At 35.7% G+C, this 20,546-nt stretch overlaps 1 protein-coding gene and 1 pseudogene across 2 annotated transcripts; both read right to left on the bottom strand.

The window, feature by feature from the left end:
* Positions 1-127: 127 nt before the first annotated feature.
* Positions 128-13,418, bottom strand: LOC100261210 (3-hydroxyisobutyryl-CoA hydrolase-like protein 3, mitochondrial). Of its 2 annotated transcripts, none has more exons than XM_003633083.4 (10): positions 13,113-13,418; positions 10,774-10,875; positions 10,509-10,573; positions 7,746-7,880; positions 7,555-7,651; positions 2,215-2,344; positions 1,623-1,801; positions 1,349-1,476; positions 1,126-1,227; positions 128-440 (listed from the first exon to the last, which is right to left on the bottom strand). In XM_003633083.4, exons 1-10 carry the CDS (start codon positions 13,348-13,350, stop codon positions 339-341), a joined length of 1,278 nt encoding a protein of 425 aa, XP_003633131.1. In that variant the 5' UTR covers positions 13,351-13,418; the 3' UTR covers positions 128-338. The 2 variants fall into 2 exon arrangements, with proteins under 2 accessions (XP_003633131.1, XP_002284721.2); XM_002284685.5 differs by lacking the exon at positions 10,509-10,573 and adding an exon at positions 10,245-10,297 and having other exon boundaries at positions 13,113-13,380.
* A 5,383-nt stretch (positions 13,419-18,801) lies between these two features.
* LOC100262921 (zinc finger CCCH domain-containing protein 14-like) lies at positions 18,802-20,024 on the bottom strand (annotated as a pseudogene).
* Between the last annotated feature and the right edge of the window lie 522 nt (positions 20,025-20,546).

Here is a 20,546-nt window from a genome sequence, read left to right as displayed (position 1 = left end):
TACCATGTTATACTGAATAAAAATTGAATAAAATGTTCTAAGAAACTTAGTCAAGTCCAAAAGTACTGAAAAAAATGGAGAAAAAGGATTGACAGAAAATAGAAATGAATATGTTGTAACCCTCGACTTTCTGCCAAATTAGCTGATGTTTTTCCTTTTATTTTAACAAAGTTATCCGCCACCTTTGAGAAAAGACCAAAAGAAATTTGATGTAGCACCACAACGTAATGGAGCATGCCCTTTGTCAAATTAGTTTATTTTTGTACAGGTTTATGACATATTTCAATAGCACTAATAACGTCTGTGATATTCAAAGCGCAAAGGATGACCAACACAACTCAAACTCTCAATTCCTCCGTTCCCTGGCTTAATGGTTCAAAGACAGCTTCCACTTCATTTAGATCCACTTCCTCCAAGCTTGAGGGGTTCCACTTTGGCTTCTGCAGAGGCATGAAGATGGAAAATGCATTAAAATATTTTATTCAGATACAGCGAGTTCAATGCAAGTAAAAAGGAAAATCAAACACTCACACTACAATACTCAGCTCAGTTCACATTACAAGAAATCTCAACAATAGGCTAGAGTGATGGTCTCATGAATTTGAAGTGGTCATATGGGTTGATGGATCACACTCAGAAAGATACAAGGTGATATCATCCTCAGAAGGATCTCTGGTTCAAGCATGTAATGAGAAGGAACATGATGGCTGTTCAAACTCCACTTTCCATCCAATTTAAACCCTCTCAAGGGCTAATATTCACTTGTATAGGAGTTTAGCTTAGTAATGAACTGCAACAAAATGGAGGCATCTGCAGAGGAAACTAGGCGAGATGGCAGTCTAGTAAGATGCCTTTTCACCACTGTTACTAAGATGAGGAATGCAGATGGGAATTTAAGTAAATCATTCCGAAGAAACTGAAGCAGCTAATATTCTATTTAAGTGTAAAAAAATTAAGGAAGCTATTGGGACCATGATGGTATACATAGGGTAATATAGTGTTGTAAAAAATTACCCACAAGGTAACATGCACTTGATAAGCATGCAGCATCAAACAGAATTTCAGAATTTCACCAGTTCATATGCTTCTAACATATAAATGGCTTCCTACTATAATGAGACAAACCTGATCCTTGTCCACTAAGACTGCCCGGACCCCTTCAGCAAAATCATTCCGAAGAGAAGACCTCAAAGCAATGCGATATTCAGTTTTCATCACGCCGCTTAACTGGATACAGCCAATTGCAGGAAAATACCCGTTACTTCTTAAAATTTGTGGCCTTTTGGGAATTAGCAAAATAAGTTTTCTTTTCTTTATAAAAAAAAAAAAGCAGGAAAAAGCAACTCACACTGCACAAATCACTGTCATTTTTTCCACGTGCCAAAGCAACTCTGGAGAAATGCTTTTGTGTTAAACAAAGAGAAAAAGGAGCCCCCTTTCCAAGACCTAAAAGGGCTTCCTTAGCCCACTCTGACACTGTTCATGGAAACAATGGCAATCAAAATGATGGATGAAATGAGCTGAAGCAAGAACTAGATGCCAACATTACTAGATTGAGTAGGAGAAGATGTCCAAGGCACCGAGCTGATCTACCATAAAAAGAATGGTGTAAAGTAGCTTACCTATAGCATCAGTGCTAAGCTGATGCTTTTTCAGCTCTTCTATAATCTCATTAACTGACTTATCTGCACTGAAGGTTGAAACAATCTGAGGCAAAAGCAACTTTAACTGGGCCTCAGACTCAGGGTCATGGCTGTATTTCACCAACAGCTCTCTGATGTCCTGATGTGGATCCTCTGAACTGTATGGACAATCGATAATGATTTTCTAGTGAGAAAGTGGATATATGATAAACAGATACATGAATGGAGAATACATCCCAGACTAGATGGTATATGAATAACAGAAACTGAACGCCTCAGTTTCATACATTGGTTGTAAAAATTGTAAATTTACAATGAAAAGACATCAAGCAATTAAAAAACCTAACCTACATCAGTGAGTGACATGAATGTTCCATCATTTTATCAAGCTAGATTGATAGATTCATAGAATGATGTCAATAAAGGGGAAAACTCCTATTCATAAATAATGGTTCACAAGGCAATTTTTGTAAATCATGTATGTAAGTGAAAGCATATGGTCATGCGTAATGCAGTTTCAGCAGGGCAAAAATAGTTGTTGTCATGCATAGAAAGATTGTTTGAGGCATACAAGCTGGTTGTCAGAAGGGCCTCTTTCAGTGAACTCAAGTTCCCAGATGGCACATAGTGTGTTCCAAGACCTACATATAGTGCATCTGCTGATGTAGAAATCCTTTTTCCAGTCATTCCAAGATAAGCACCTGAAAAAACTTGAATTAGTTAAAGCATGAAATAAACACAGAAGACCATGGTATCGACTATTTTATAACAAAGCTAGGTTTAACAGCTACAAAAAGATGGATAAACAATATGCCTAGGAAGGATAAATTATTCCCTATGCCGATGTAGAAGATGGGAAAAAACAAAAACTCCTGTTTCACCATTACCTAGAAGAATAAGACAAGGAGCTAGATCTTGTAAACTTTCAACATAGCTAAACAATCTTTCAACAAGTCAACCAACTTTTACTTGACATGCCATTGCCCCAGTTAGTCGCATTTGGTGACATTTCATCTAAAGACCCTCTCCCGGAGGATCAAGGCAAGGACCTAGATCTTGTAAACTTTCAACATAGCAAAAAAATCTTTCAACAAATCAACCAACTTTTACTTTCCATGCCATGGCCCCCATCATTCAAAAGTGAATTTTAGTCAGGACTTTGATAACTTAATTTTTTTATGCTATTACCTTCATTTAAGCAACTTAATTCTAGTTCCAATATTGCTGTTCCTCAAGTTCCTTTATTGATGTAGCCGGCAAAGGTTTTGGTCTAAGTGCAGCAAGTTTCAAGTTGGTAGATCTGGAACTCGTATGTGCATTGGTGTTGATATTGTATAATGATCATGCAAGCCCTTGAGGCCTGACTCAAGTGGTCAAGGGATGGGAAGGGTTTGTGGAAGGTTCCAGGTTTTAAAAAAAATTGTACAATGATCATGTGATTTGGTTTTAAGTTTCTTCGATCACACATGTAGAGACAATATTTTAAGGTGAAGCCTAGAGGAGCTGCTACTAACACCCAACAGGTCACTCACTTGGAAAGCAGGTTCCAATATATGTCCCAGACTTTTCTGGTAGCACACCTTAGAGCAACTATTCATATTTCATTTTTTGATCCTTAGTATTACTATTACCTAGAGGAGCTGCTACCGTGAAAACCCAACAGGTCACCTGGAAAGGCAAATTTTTTTTGGATAGACAAAAGCTTGTATTAAGAAGCGCCAAAAAAAGGGGGCATACTCAATGTAACAAGCAGTACACACAAAAAAAACCAACCCAAGCACCAGAAAATAAAGACAAAAACCTAGAAAAAAGCAAGGGTAGCCACAATATAGAGTCTCCAGAAAATTCAGATGAGAGGGGATTTCCACATTCAGCAACTGTTTGGACCACTCAGCCTTTGGTCCAACAGTTCTTCATATTCGAAGATCCTTCAGTTGCACTCTCCCCAAATACACCAAAATAAACAAATCGGAGCTAGCCGCCAAACTGCTCTCTTCTTCTTCTTCTCTAGAGTCCCTGAATTTCCATTATAGGAGAAGATTTCTCACTGAAGCTAGGAACACCCATACCAAATCAAAAGTCGTTAACAACACTAACCAAAGTTGTCTTGTCTTATTACTGTGAGTGTTTAGCTAGGTTGGCAATTCCGGACAAAATTCCTAAGTGTCCCCTAACTCGGCTTTCCTATTCCTATTCGGACTACTTGACTTGAAGACTAAGACTTTACTAAGAGGCCGAGGTATGTAGTCGAGTGTGGAGTGATTGGGTGTGAATCAACTCGGTTTTTAATTTTTAAATGTGTTAGAAAGTTGGGAAAAATGGTTTTTGGTGCAAGGCTTTCATTCCTCTGTTTCTGGATCGATCCAAGTGTAGGGGTGGATTTATCCAACTAATGTTTTTTTGATCAAATCTCAGCCATTAGATTAAGGGTTTCTTTTTACACTTTAAAAACAAATCTTTTCTCATTTTCTAAATAGAGAGACTGCAGAAAATGTGGGGAGAGTAGCCACACTCCAAGTGTTCTTCATTTCTCATTTTTGCTTTCCTAAGTTGGGGTTTTTGATTGCAAAGAAAATCCACTTCTCTTAATGTTTTCAAAACTAGTTTTCAATGGATTTTCTTGAGCAATAAATGGGTTGATTCATTCCTTCATTCACATCTAAATCTCTCATTCTATTTGGGTTGTGCAAAAACCCATTTTCTTCTTGTGTGGATTCAAGAAGAGGCCAAGATTGAGCTTGGTGCGGACTCCAAGTGTGCTCCAAAAGGAGAAGCTGAAAATGAAGGTACTAGTCAAGTATTCCGGGAAGGATTGGTTGGCTTGAACTAGGTAAAACTTTGTACTCAGTTTTTTTATTCTTCATAGTGGAGTTTTCAATCGGTGATAGGCCCGTGGTTTTTGATCTTTTCGGAGGTTTTCCACATTAAAAATCCGGTGTTCATTGTCTCTTTCTCTCACTCTATGTTTTGATTTATTTTTGAGGAGTGTTGAAGTATTTGCATGTGTTTTGCATTTATAAATTGTTGGGAGAGTGTTGATGCATACATTATTGCTTGTGGATGTTTTGCTTTGTTGAAAAGTTATTAGAAGAAAAAATTCTTGACATTAAGATAGTCTAAGGTTAGGTAATCTTTGTTGGAAGGATTTTTTAAATTGTTCTACAACACCTATTCACCCCCCTCTAGGTGTAGTTCATTATTGAGATTCACATTTTCAATTACAATGAATCAAAATATGATCAGCTGACTCTTCACTATTTTTACAAAGAAACCATCTATTAACCAAGGGGCATCCCCTCTTCATCAACGTATCTACAGTTAATATCTTCCCCCACACCGCTTCCTAATCAAAAAACGAGTTTTGAGAGAGGCACCTGATCCCCAAACCTCTTTAACTAGAAATAAAAGATTGTTCTTAGCCCTTAGAGAATGGCAGTATTGATATGTTTTCCAGACTTTTGTGGCAGCACACATCAGAGTAAACTATTCATGCTTGATTCTTCGATTCTTAGGATTACCATTGGAACTCAAAAGTTCTTTGAACCACTTGTGCTTAAAAAAATTGAAATGGTAACTCTAATATTTCAAAATAGCACTTTCTGTGTGGGATGGGGTGGAAGAGAAAATGAGGAGGAGACTAGCACGGCGGAAACGGCAATATATCTCCAAAGGTGGGAGAATCACTCTCATAAAGAGCACCTTGGCTAGCATGCCAATCTATCATATGTCTCTATTCCGGATGCCTAAGATAGTTGCTAGAAGATTAGAAAAAGTACAAAGAGACTTCCTTTGGGGAGGGGGAAACGTGGAAAGGAAAGCTCATCTAATTAAATGGGAGGTGATTTGTGTGGACAAGAACAAGGGAAGGATAGGCTTAAGGAAGCTAGTGCTCTTGAACAAAGCTTTGCTTGGTAAATGGATCTGGAGGTTTGCTTGTGATAAAGATAATATTTGGAAACAAGTGATAACGGCGAAATACAGGCAAGAAGGTCATGGTTAGAGAGCAAAGAGGGCTTATGGGGCGTTCGGAGTAGGGGTGCGGAAGGAAATTTTGAAGGAAACTAATTGGTGTTGGGATAACATGGTGTTCATAGCTTGGAAGGGAAGCAAAATCAGTTTTTGGACTGATGTTTGGTGTACTGGTATAGCGTTGTCCCAAAATTTCCCTCGTCTTTTTGCTATGGCTTCCCATAGGAATGCTACGGTGGAGGAGATGTGGGATCAGAATTTCGGTCAGGGGGTTGGAATCTAAGATTTCTGAGGGATTTTAATGATTGGGAGTTGGATATGATAGGGGAATTGCTCTATGCTCTGAGGGGCTACAAGCCCTCTATGGAGGAAGATTCATTTTGTTGGAAGGGAGGAAAAAACGGAAAGTTTAGGGTCAAAGAAGCGTACAGCTTGTTGGCCAATCCCAATGATATTGTTTTTCTGTCAAGATGTATTTGGGTGGATTTAGTTTCAACCAAGGTTGCATTCTTTGCTTGGGAGGCTACGTGAGGGAGGGTGCTCACTCTTGATAGGCTTCAGAAAAGAGGATGACAGCTTCCTAATTGTTGCTTTCTGTGTGGGTGTGAAGAAGAAACTGTAAATCATATACTTATTCACTATATAGTGGTCAGAGTTCTGTGGAATATTGTCCTTGGGTTATCAGGTGTGCAGTGGGTCTTTCCAGAAACTGTAAAGGAGGTCTTAACTAGCTGGAGGGGCCCTTTTGTGGGAAAGAAAAGGAAAAAGATATGGAAGTCCATACCATTGTTTATTTTTTGGACGGTTTGGAAGGAGAGAAATAGACTAACTTTTAGGGGAGGAGTGTTAGATATTCAGAAGCTTAAGAATTCTTTTGTTTGTAATTTATGGAGCTAGGCTAGATTGTATATTGGAGAGGAGCGTCTATCCCTTATACGGTTCTTGGAATGGTTAGCGTCCAATTAAGGGGTGGTGAGGCTTTGTTGGTCTTCTTTTTGCTTTGAGAGGTGCTAGTTGCTTTGTATACCCCCTGTATGCTTTGTAGCTTCTCGCCTCTGTTTTAATACAATTTGCTTTACTTATCAAAAAAAAAAAAAAATTCAAAATAGCACTTTCAAGATCATTAGAAGCTACATGTATTTTATGAGAATTGATGGTCATTGTTAGTATTTGTTAACTAAACATTGCAACAATTGGTGGTGAATCAATGATAATTTAAAGCATGTACACCCAAAAGTAAAGTTATCACTTGTATTTATAAACTTTTTTCTTTTTTGGATTTGATGCATCCTAATATATGTTACATGTCAAATACTTCATATACTTTTATTGAGAGGCCTTCATAATTTTTTCTTGTACATTTCTCTAACATTTTTGTCCCTTTTCTCTTCCCACCCACCACTTTTGCTTTATGCCTTTTTACTTGTTCCGATAACTATGGATTGTTTTTATTAGAAGCAACCATTTCATTACATTGAAAAAATAAGTACAAAGGATGAAAAATCATTCCAAAAAATACAGACGCCTCTATGCAAAGTTGGATAAAAATGAAAATAGGTGTACGCTATTCCAAAAAGGAAATCTATCTGAAAGTTCTAGTAACTATGTTTAGCCTACTTACATCACAGAAGCAGACAGAAGGTCTGCTGAAAATGAGTCTATAACCCACATCAAATGGATTTCAAAAATCAGTTTTATATCAGTTGAATAAGCTAATGGCCTAAGAATAATGTGAAGAAGACCCATTTCAAGTTCTGTCTTCTTTCAAGCACTTCAATTATAATGGGTTTTAGACCCTGTGACTATTGACAATTAAGTTTAAAATGAAACTTTAAAATCCTGTGGACCTATGATAGATAGCAGATACAAAAACTTTGATGTGAAACTAAATAAAAGGTTCCATCCTCAAACCATCAAAACTCTTAAATAACAAAAAGCATACCAACTGATCCTTCTCCTGGACTCTGTGCTGCTATGTAAGCAAATCCAACATCTGGAAACAAGCCAATTCCATTTTCTGGCATGGCAAGAAGAGTTCTCTGAAACAAATTAGTACAAATAAATATCAGAAATTAGAACATTATTCTAATTGAAGTTGCAAAACAAATTTATGTCCATATATGGCCATTATACCTCTGTGACAATCCGGTAGCGACCATGACCAGACAGTCCAATTCCAAAACCCATTGTAATGCCATCCATGAGGCTTATATATGGTTTTTTGTACTCAGAAATTTTGCATATTAGGGAATATTCTGCTGTGAATACCTGCCAGAAAATTTGGCAGAGTGAGGTATCAATTTCAGGCAACAGAATAAATACAATCTAGTACAAAGACATATAATGAACCACCACATACAGGACAAATGGCAACCTGCCCAGGATTTAAAAATGCTACCCAAACCAATGAGGAATTGACTATGGTTAGTTTAATAAACTATGAAGTGCTGAAAAGAGGAAAAGCAAGTGGACTCCATTTATTCAGCTTGTTTGATGCAAAAACAAGTAGCCAATTATGGCTGAAATCTACCCAAAAACTGCTTAATCTGTTAAAGTTATAGGAACCTTACCAAACACTTCAAGCAAAACACCATAAGTGGTTCAATAAATTTTATCTTTTAAATTCCATTTTTACCATCCAAACTATATTTAATAATCACTCTTCAAAAATGTCCCTGATTTCACTGACAAAGAAATCAAATAGATCTTGTCTAGTTTGAATAGTATACAAAATAACATTTGAATTTCATGCCAAAGAAAGAATTGTTTTAATGAATACTTTGCCAGATTTATTTGCATAAAATGATTCTAAAGAAAATTAGCATTCCAATTCTTTGCCATCTTCCATTCAAAATCTTAAGGAACTTTAATTGCTTGTTGGAGAGTACAAGATTTTCTATCTAGATTTTATTGGACTTTTTTACTTCGGTATCTTTATATGTGTGAAGAAATTTGGGTCTCTTGCATTATCCAAACTCCTCTATTATATCAAAAATAACAAAGAAACAACAATCATAACAACAACAACAACAATAATGTATCACGGCATTCTTTTTTTATTAATATATCATCTAAAATTATAAATTCAACATGGAAAACATTATTTGCATCACTACTTGATCACATTTTTTACCATGGTTAGTATGGTTGGTGGTAAGTGGATGTGAAAAAGGTAATTAAAATAAATGAAAATGCCTTTCTTCTTACCTTCCTTTTACCACCTTTTTACCATTTTGCAAGGTGACAAGTGATGATGGGTGAAGAATAAACCTTATTTTTTCTTCTGACTTTTTCTTTCCTTCAATTACCATTTGCAACTTTGGTAAGGCTGTAAAAGGTGATGGGATTGGTATTGCTCTAAAATAAATGCAACAACTTTTCCAGATCCAGGTACTAATTATCACATCATTAGATGAAAAAAAAAGTAGTAAAACTAGTGGTTCAAATAACATTTTCTATCCAACACGAATCCTACTATGAAATTTTGCTTATTCTGAGGTATCCATGTGATACAATTTTAGCTCCAAAATCTAAAGCCTAACTACAAAATTGTAAGCTTTGTATCATATTAATACGATTCTACCTATTTCAAGAATATAACCCATATGACATTTTTTGTGCCAAGTGGTACCTATTGACATACTAAGTAAATATTTAAAAATTGTTATAATAATGGGTAATGACAAAATTATAAAACAAACTATTTTCAAACTTCAATTTTTATTTTATTTTTTTTATCAAATGGTTGAATTAAAGTTAGCACTTATGTTTCAAATGATACCAATATACTTCTCACCACTACAGATTCAGTGGTTACAACTTTTAACAGTATAGTTTTTATTACTTAATTCAGCTTGATAAACACCCCCTAAATTAGTCATGCATCAAAATCAAATCACACAATCTAGTAATAAGTTGGAAAAAACATGGATTGCAAGATCAAAGTGCCAAGATCCATAGAAAATAAGGAAAATGCATGCGCTATGAAGTGGATAACCATATGATGCACAAGCTACATGCATGGCACAAGAATTTGGTCAATTTATACGATACATTTGGTTCTGCAAATTCACTGAACCAACCTCCCAAGAAAACAGGCACACTTTTAAAGGTGCCAATAAATCCTAAACCTCTTTTGTAGCAGCATAACTCTGCTCCCTTGAACAAAAAAGAGCCTATAAGAAGATTTAAACAAGAACATAGCATAACTTTTGCTAACCTCCAACCATCTTATCTGGGCAACCTATCCTTAAGAGCACTAAATCGATACACTGAATGATCCCTTTTTTGAAAAAAATTGTGCAGAAAATCTTGCACTAACTCCAACTCCTTATCCAGAAAATTTCTCCAAAAATTGGGGGCACTGAGATCCTAACTATTCCCCCACCCAAAAGTCAGCTATTCAAATATTTTTAAAGAAACACTGACAAACAAAACAGGAAAGAAGTCCTTTAGAGGCGTCAGGGACTCACAGACTATTATTAAGAAGGTCAGCTCTGTTATTGGTCATGGTCATGGTCATCATTATTAAAGAACAACCTTAAATAGCATTCAGATACTATTAGCTTTTCTTCAGCAATGTTTACATGATGAAAAATCTGAGATACATAATCACAAGCATACAAACAAGACCTCAATCACATATGATAGTTGTTTCCTGGCTGAGATCTGCTTCACATCACCACCTGCAGATAAACTAAGACTTGGGTTATCAATTGACAAGCATTACGCTACTGTATTGGTTCAAAATGATTGCCATCACAACAATAAAACATACAAACAACAAACAACACAGGGTATATAGAAGTGAAAATGACACTGATTAGAAACCATGGTCAACTATGATCTATCCAACAGACAGTTGAATATAAAATGTGCAATTTAAAAAAAAAAAACCTTCTGCACAAGAGGTGTAGTTTTGTCCTTTTGAATTTCAGCAACAACCCCCTTAATATCCATTCCTGCATTTTCCACAAATGGTTCCCTCAAAATCTTACCTAACACTCAGAATTACAAAACATTACCCCAAAATTTTTTTAAAAAATTAGATTTTAAAAAAAAAAAATTGAAGCTCATGCTAAACAACAAAAAAAGTACATTTAATACATGAAAACATTATTTAACAGGGAAAACAGAGGAGTTCTATTTTTCTTCATGTTACCTGCTGAAAAGGCACGAGACGAGCTGCCCTCAACCAAAACACATTTGACCATTGGGTCCATTTCCCATTCATCAAGAAATTTTTTGTATCTTATATCCATATCTACACATTATAATTCAGTGACAAGTCAGTATAATGAGAGACAAAATGATACACAAAGTACTTCTGCAATGATATCAACAACATATTATATCACATCCCATCTGAAACATGACAAGTGGTTTCAATATTTTCCCACACATAAATTCTCCAAAAACAACTGGTCAAGAACATAAACATCATCACAATGTAAAACCTACCAAGCCAAAAGGAAACCAAACATCTGACATGGTTAAAGGCAAACTAAGCTTTATGGAATGGAATATATTCAATCAAGAAACAACACATTGAAGAAATGAAGATGACCCAGATGAGAGTGATGAAGCTAAAAGTCAATTCATCCATGAGAAATTAAAGGTACGCCAACATAGGATTGGAAAGTCTTTTAAGATGGTTTGAACATGTGCAAGAAAGGCCCAACAAGAAGCAATGTTATTAAGTTGAAGGTGCCACAAGGATGAGGAAGACAAGAAAGAATATGGACAATGCAGTAAGAAAACACATGATTATCCACCAAACTGAAGGGTAACATGAGTAAGAAATTATGCAGCCTGCTTCACTTGGGATTAAGACAGTAAGAAAAGAGATGATTGCTAAGGATACTGCCTTGGATTAGGTGGTGAAAAATGGAGTGGTAGCCTATTATTTACAACTAAGTAACACCACTTCCACCAACTGCATTTCCAAGTATTATGTATTTCTTATGTATTTTAACTAGAAAATGGGTATTATATTCCTAGATATAAGATGACTATTTGAGAAACACAAGTTTGAAAAGTTTGATTTCCAAAGTTCCAAATTAGTTGAACTATCTTGTCTATATAAAAAAAAAAAGTTGAAATATCTTGCTCATCTCCATCATAGAATTTTTATGGGGAAAAAAATGTTGACGACCCATTTTTATTTCCTTATTTATTACAAAAAATAAATAATTTTCATAAATATAATTTAAAGGATAATTTCATAAATTTGCATTAATTTTCTTGCAATTTTTTTAAATAACCAAACACCAGAATGAGAATGGAAGTTGACCAAAATCTCAAATTCTAGTAGCCAAAAATGGAACTGGGATTACTTAATCATTCCATTCCAGGATTCATTTTTGGAAATAGGATTTCCATTCCTGAGCTCAGCTGCCAGCACAAATACACACTATTTTGTGGTTTGGATGGGTTTTTTTGAAAACCACAAGCTCTTCCTCATACCCAATAAAAGCTTTTATATGTATTTGAGTGATCTTGGTAAAAATACTTTTAACTTTAAAAAGACCTCAACAAAAAAAAATGACAATATTGCTCCTCTGGATGTTCTTTCTTTGGGCCATGCCCAAAGGAAGCCGTTTCATATCTAATGAAACTTTCACATACTAAGATTGTCCCTTTACAATCATAACATAATTGCTTATCCCGAAAACAAGCTGTTAATGGGAATTGTAATTCAGTATTCTTAACAATAGGTCCTGGAGACTTCTTGGTTCATCATGTTATTGCTCTAGGTATGTTATTTTTTCAATCTCCCGAGTGGTCTGAAGATTTAAAGGATTGGAATTGAGAAATGCATGTTAAATGCACCAATAATGGTGTTCAATTATCAGAAACAGAATTTCCACGAAACTGGTTAAGAGAAGGTATTCAAAGATCCTATTTCCTTTCAGTCTGAAACCTTGGCACAAACCTCAAGAAGGGTCCCTTGAGAAAGATGAAGTACAAAAATTTTGTTTTTCAACAGTTTGGGGAATGGAATCTGATCTGCCTTTTTCCAAAAACGACCCCCCTTTTTTAAACCCATAATAAATGCCCTTGATTCTCAGGAAAACCAAAAAAAGAAAAAAATTACAAGGCATGCACAAAGAGTTTTCAGAAATATCACTTTCCTTAAATAGAGGAAAAAAGCATTCCAAAAATCACAAGCAAAGAATGCAGTTATTAGGACAGACGAAGGGACTGAAAATGTTATTGCTTCAATTGAATCAAGGGTTACAGTCTATCATCTATCGTTTGCAAACGGGTCATTACAACCACACTTTAATACCATCTCCCCAAAATCAGAAGCAATTAGGTTTACTAATATCAAATCCAGACCCGAATTATTCCTAATGAAACATTTCCAAGCATAAAATTCATACAAATTTACCAAAACTTTCAGCAACGAACACTCGATCAAATGCAATCATCCTAATCCAAAACGAACAAATGATGTGCTTTAAGAGATGGAACAAGGAAAACATGAGAAAACCAAACCTAGGTTCATAGCATTGAGAGCCTTGGGGCGATCAAGAGTTATCACAGCAACGCCATTTGGATGAACATTTCCCTTGACAAATTCCTCAGCAGCAGCAGCAGCCATAGTGGCCAAGCCTCGAAGAGAAGATGATGTTTTGCCAAAATGGAGATATTGAGAATGAGACTTAGGGCCTCGAAAGAGGAAAAGAGTAGAGGATCGGTTCAAGAGTTGCGATGCGCCCACTAGGCTTCGCATGTTTTTATCTGCGTGTGAGCAAGAGTGTAAGAGGTGATGGAGAACTTCCCATTTTAGTTGTCCATTTTGCCCCGAGTTTACCCACCAATTTACCCTCGCATCAAATAGTCCAACTCCCATTTTTTTTGTCTCGGATAGTACTTTGTAAAATTTTGTAACTACAGGGTTTATTATTAAAAAATAAAAAATAAAAATCTAAAGGGTCCACTGCTATCTTCTTGACAATCCTTCGGTTCCGAAATGTATTAAGAGAGAGGAAAAATTTGTTATAAAAAAAAAATAAAAAATTATCATATTTGGTTTCAACGTGAATGATAGAAAAGAAAAAATAAAATAAAAAAAATTAAAAATTATTTAATTTTTATGTTAAGAAAAATAAATAAATAAACTAAATTTAAAATAGTATATAAAATAATTTATTTATTTTAAATATATTTTTTGTTTTCATACATTTCTTATTTGTATCATAACCTAAATTTCATTATTTTGTATCCAAATTTAATCTTATTTTCTATGGTTTTATTTGGTTTGTTCCTAGTGCAAGGCATGGGACAATTAAATAATAAAGTTAATGTTATATATATTTTAATTATTTAATAAAAATGATAGAAAATTTAATTTAATAAAAAAATAAAATTTTAAATTTTTTAAAAACTTTTAACTATTTGTGTTTAAAAATATATTATAGCATCGTAAAAACTTTATGCACATGTTTACTCTGTAATAACAAATCTAAATATGAAAAGTAATTAATTATTTTTTAATTAAATAATCATAATTGGTATAATTACACAAATACCATAAGAAATTATTTTTTCATATTTGATTGTATTATATAAATATGAAGGAAAATTTAATATAATTAAAATTAGTTACAAACTTATGTATTTTTAAATTATTTAATCTTTATATTAAATAGTTAAAATAAGTGAAATGAATTTAAATTAATATATAAAAAATAACTGTGGACCCCGTATTTCGGCTCAATGCGTTTCCCACTCGATGGCGAGCTCGATTTTTATTTTGGAAAATTGATTTTATTTGATTAAGAAAACTGACTTAGAGTCACCACTTATTTTTGTTTTATTTTTAAAGGGTAAACAAAATAAGAAAAAAAAACCCTAAGTGTGACTACTTGTTTTAGGAAAGGTTGGCCTACGAAAAACCGGATCGGGTTCGGGGGTCAAGTTACTTATCGGAAAGGTACGGTAAAGACCGTAGCACCCCTCTAAGTCCCTAAAGTCGGGTCTCTACTAATAAAATGAAGCAATTATAACAATTGATGAGAGAATCAATGAATACTCAGAATGATCATGCACGTATGAGAGTTCGAATATGCATAAACAATGATCAGATAGAAAGTGGGTACATACTTTGGCAATAAGCCACCATGCACTATCAAGAGAGAGGGTTAGTGTACAATTAAGGAATAATAGCATGCATGTCAGAGAGCAGGATAAATAAATCTTGTATGATAACCAAGTCAATCAAATCGGATCAATCAATCGATCATGAGATCATGTATGTGGGTCCTCCACCAAAGCCCGATTATTTTTGTATGGACTAAATCTGTAAATTCCATTATTCAAAATTACAAAATTTGATTCATTGCTTATTTCAAAACATTTTTAAAACAGAGGAGGTGTGGAAATGGCTTGCCAGAAAGGAAGTGGCAACCAATTTTTATTAAAAATGTGATTTTTAGGACCTAAGACTTTAAGGATGAGAATTTTAAAAACTAAAATTATTGAAAGGGTTTAGAGATTGGAAAACCATTTAATAGCTTGAATTTGAAAAAAAAATATAAGAAATGGGAGTATGGAATCTGAATTGTCGGCTGCGGATGCTCTCCGGGTGAGCGCCATCAGAGGATCCGGACATGGCTATCCGGGGAAGTTGAATCGCCCTCCTCTCCCATCCGACGTCAAGCGCTAGATATGAAATATCCGGAGAAGGTGGAATGTCGGCGGACAAATTTCCGGATGTGAGACATCCGGAGAAGATGGAATGGCGACGAATAGAATTCCAGATGTGAGACATCCGGAGAAGGTGGAATGACGGAGGATAGAATTCCGGATGTGAGACATCCGGAGAAGGTGGAATGGCGGCGGACAAAATTCTGGATGTGAGACATCCGAAAAAGGGTGGAATGACGGCGGATAGAATTCCGGATGTGAGACATCCGGAGAAGGGGGGGACGTAGGCGGACAAAATTCCGGATGTGAGACATCCTGAGAAGGCGGGGGACGTCGGCGGACAGAATTCTTCCCCGGGTGGAATGTTAATGGGTATGTGAAGGAGTGAAGGATAGCATGCACCCGCGAGACTCCATGTAAGTGAGGGAGTGGGGTGGAGAATGAATGAGAGGAAAATGGGTGTGGTGGAGGATGCTTGATTCCTGCAAGCTTGAGTGAGGAAATGGGTATGACGACCTAGAGAGAGTGATGAATAGATGAATGATGGGTATGGTGGATAAGGAAAAATACATGGGGATGAGATGACGACCCGCTTGCATGAGAATAGAGATAGGGGTCATGCAGAGTGAAGACGCGTGCATGGACATAAACACAATGGGCAGGCCACCAGCAGACGCACCTCCACGTCTAGCCGACAACTATGTCTGGTAGTATGCAACCTTGGGTATTTGCTGACTGTGAAAGCTTGGAGAAAACTGAAAAGGCCTGCTCTCATCATCACTGAGAACCCAGATTCTAACCACAAGGAGGCCATGGCTTGAAGCTTCACGAAAAGCAACTGAGACTTTGAAGCCTTGAGTATGCACTCAGGGAGGAAAAGAAAACAAGGAGATAACAGGATAGCAACAAGAAGAAGAACATGAAGACTTTAACCAGCATATCGGACTCATTTCATCTTTTCATCCATGAGTCCAACATCCAGTGAGTTAAGATGGAAAATACTCGTCAGGATAGGGCATAAAACACAACAAACTCTTTCAATATTTAATCAATAATCACCAAAACAGAGCAACCCAACAAGCAGAAATGAAAAATCGATGAGAATCAGACCTGTTCAGTCTGATAAAAATGGAAAATATACAAAAACAAATGGTCATACCTGGAAATCTCCCTTCTCAGCTCTGTGTCCTGGTCCCTTCCTAGCAACTCTACGCTCCTTTGTTCTTAGCTTCCTCCCCAAGTTCAGCCAATACGCTTTTCTCAAAACTCTCAGAAAAACTCCCCTCAGAAAAACTCTTCCGTCTCTCAACAAGCCTCCCTCACTTCTCTCCTTCTTCGGATCTCTTTTACGATCTCTGCCGCAGCCACCTTTTCTGCCCCCTTACCATGTTGTCACCTCCAACGATCTCCCCAAAGCAAAACCCTCTGCTCTTCTACAATGTTGTCACCTCCAACGATCTCTGCAGCAGCCACATTTCCTGCACCACTACAATGTTGTCACCTCCCTTCTTGCAGCAGCTACCTTTCCTTCTCTCTCATCCGCGCCCCTTAACGGCCTGCGGGACCCCCTTCCAGAAAGTTCCTCCACGTGTCAAAGTCTTATTGTAGCTTCAAAAAGCGAGGTTGATTCCTTATGACCACTAAGGATGTGACACGTGGCCCGCTAGGATAGTGACACTTGGCTAAAAAATGTGATTTGCAAAAACAAATAGAGAAAAAGTGACCCATGCCTAAATGGGGGTCTGCAATAACTAAGTCTTAAATTAAAAAAAAAAAAATTCAAATAATTATTTAAATATAAAAATAGAAATTATTTATAGAAAAGAAAGAAAAAAGTTGAATAGAATTTTCCTTCTCATGCTATACTTGCCTGGGAGATGAAATAAGGCAATTATATATATTTTTTATTCTAAAAATATCTTAGAAAAGCGTGCTGACATATTTATTTGGGTTATTTGATTAATGGGGCTTTGAAAACCCAAATTTTGAAATTTAACCTTTCACCATTTTTGACCTCAATTACACAAAAATATCCTCGTTATTTTCTTACAAAAATAACTCTATTTTAAAACCCATATGTAAATACTTAAAATAATAAAAGACGTGCATTTCGCTCTATGTGTTCCCACTTGATGACGAAATTCGTTTTTTTATTTGTTTGGTAAAAATTTGATTTTTAGAAAAGATTTGGAGTCGCCACTTATTTTTGTTTTATTTTTTTAAAGAGAAAACAAAATAAGAAAGAAAACCCTAAGTGTGACTCTTTATTTAAAAAAAACGGTTTATGAAAAACCAAACCTAGGTTCGGGGATCAGGTTGCTTATTAGGAAGGTACGGTAAAGACTGTAGTACCCCTCTAAGCCCCTAAAAATTGGTCTTTATTAAATAAAGTGAAACAAATGTGATAATTGACAAGGAAATCAATGGATACCAATAAAACGACCGAATAATAAAACAAATCAAGCATGAGAACGAATAAATAAATGAAGTAGGAATGAGATCGTACCTTAGCAGCAATTAAAGATGCATTATTAATTAAATGGGGTTAGTGCATAATGATAAGTGTAAAGCATCTCGCACAAAACCAATTAAAATCGAATAATATCAATCATGCAATTCACTTGAATTATTTTCGAAAGAAAAATTATGAATGTTGGGCCCTCACCAAAACCCAATTTATTTTAGCATGAATTAACTCACAAATTCTATTATTTTGAAATTATGAAAAATTCATTCTTATTTATTTAAAATCAAGAGAAACAAAAAATTATTTGAAAATTGAAGAAAAATTATACAAATGCATACCAAAATGAGAATGGTAGCAGACTTATTAAAATCAGGATTTTTGGCGACTTAAAACCTTAATAAAGGATGAAAAGTTGCAAAATTAAAAAATATTTGAAAAACTAGAGTGAAATTAAAACTATTTAAAAGAAAACTAGAGTTTTGAAATTTATTTAAAAATTGAAGTCTCGAAAATTATTTGAAAATTGGAGTTTTGAGAATTAAATTTAAGAATTGAAATTTTGGAAATTAAATTTGAAAGAAATTGGAATTTTGGAAATTATTTGAGAATTGGAGTTTTAAAAATTAAATTTAAGAATTGGAATTTTTGGAATTAAATTTGAAAGAAATTGAAGTTTCGAAAATTATTTGAAAATTGGAGTTTTGAAAATTAAATTTAAGGATTGGAATTTTGGAAATTAAATTAAAAAAAAATGGAAATTTGAAAATTAATTGAGAATTGGAGCTTTGAAAATTAATTTAGAAAGAAATCAGAGTTTTGAAAATTAATTGAAAATTGGAGTTTTAAAAATTAAAAATTAAATTAAATTAAATTGGAGTTTTGGAAATTAGAGTTTTAAAGATTAAATTAAGGAATTGAAGTTTAGAAAATTATTTGAAAATTAATTTTTGACATCAAAATATGAAGAAGCAAGAGGATGACGCACATCCTATAGGTGGTGCATTGGATGGTGGAATTTTAAAGTTGATTAAAAAAAACATGCATGGAAAGATTGAAGGATAGGTCACGTGTCTCTCAAAACACAATCCCGACCCATTTCATTAAATCAAATCCCAATCATCCTACTTGTCAAATTCTAGCTTTCCCAATTGAGCACTCTCATCTTTTCCCATCTCTACAGATGTATAGGCTGCTACCTTGGTTTCCTCTTAACTCCACTACTACTATGGTATAGCAGTGTGCCATTTATATTGCAGATTTGTGCAACTCACCAACCCCATGAGCAAAGTGACACCTTTCTCCAAAAGTACATGATCCTTTTGTAAAATTGTCGCACAACTTAGTCTTGTATTTGCTAGCGGAGGGGCTTGGCCACCACCTGACATTGCAATTGTTCTTGCATGCCCTGGCATTGCACTGATGTTCACAATTAGTTATCTTACCATTGCACTCGCTTCCTTTATCTGTTCAAAAGTCCTCTCCAGTTCAATATTCCTCATATTTGGATCTGAATCATGCTCCCGTATGGAAAGTTTGGCCCCTGTTTGGCTACATATCTGCTTCGAGTTCACACCGCCCTTCCCAATGATGGCTTCAACCAATGATGCATCTACGCTAATTTTGGTAATGGCTGAGGCACCAAAGCTAGCAACAGGGTCGATTGGTGACGATTCAATTCGACCAGCTAAGCTGCCTGGGATGGATCCAATGGCTCGAGGATCATCATGATATGGAGCAAGTGGCTTGCTAAGCTCCCATTTACCATGGGCAAAATGACATTTGTCACCAAATTTGCAGCCTTCTGTGGTGTTGAATTTGTTACACATTTTACTATTATCAGCAGGCATAGAGGAGCCATTTGGAACAGGAGGTGGTTGTGCGGGCTACCCAGGTTGTGATTGTGACAGGTTGGGCAGGATGAAGGTGGGTAGGTGTTGATGGCTAGGTGGGTTAGGTAATGGGTATGGTGTCGACTTGGGAGTGAGCAGAACGGAGTTCGCATGGGTTTCAAATGGATCTCGTCGACACTTGGATGGAAAATGAATGACTATGGTGGAGAAAAGAGCAACTAGGAGCGGTTGTGGTGATGATTGTAGTGAGGTGTAAATGTCGGGAATGGTGGAGCTAGGGGTTGCAGCGGCGACCGATTGTGGGAATGAGATAGCCGTTGCAAACGCCGGCAGTGTTGGCGACGAGGGTGATAACAGTCTCTGTTTCTCTATGTTTTTCAAACTTTTGGGTCTTCCTTCTCGGTGTTAGGTTCTTTTCAAACCATACCACTCAAATAAATCTCAGCTGCCCTCCATGAACACAAAAACCAGAAATTCCACAAGCAAAATAGATCAATTAGAAGCAAGGACAGCTAATGATAATAAATAGAGATGAGACTTGAGATACCAGCTACATGGAAAGGAAAACGTCCCAAAACAGAGCACCGTCTAGATTGATAACAAAAGACCCATTAAATGGAAAACCCATTTCATTTTGAGATTAATGGGCTCCATGATCAATGGGGAAAAAAAAACCAAAAGTCGTATACCGACTTATCCTCAGATGGAAATCATAAGAAAATATGAGAAAAACAGAGCATTAGCACACATTCACCACCAAACAAACCAACAATGTTTAAGAACCATATGAGATGACGAAAAATGAAGCAAGAAGTATGAAAAAATGAAGAAATGACAACAAACGTACCTAAAGATCCTTTTCTTTAGCTCTCTATTTCTTTCTCTATTTTTTTCTCTGAAAACTCCACTGCTGAAAACTTCTCTTCCTACAGCTTCCTCTCTCTCTCAAAACCTTTGAAAATC

This window comes from Vitis vinifera, chromosome 11 (genome assembly GCF_030704535.1).
Source record: "Vitis vinifera cultivar Pinot Noir 40024 chromosome 11, ASM3070453v1".
NCBI lineage: Eukaryota > Viridiplantae > Streptophyta > Magnoliopsida > Vitales > Vitaceae > Vitis > Vitis vinifera.
Note: the sequence above shows the minus strand (reverse complement) of the source record. Positions and strands in the feature narration are given on the sequence as shown.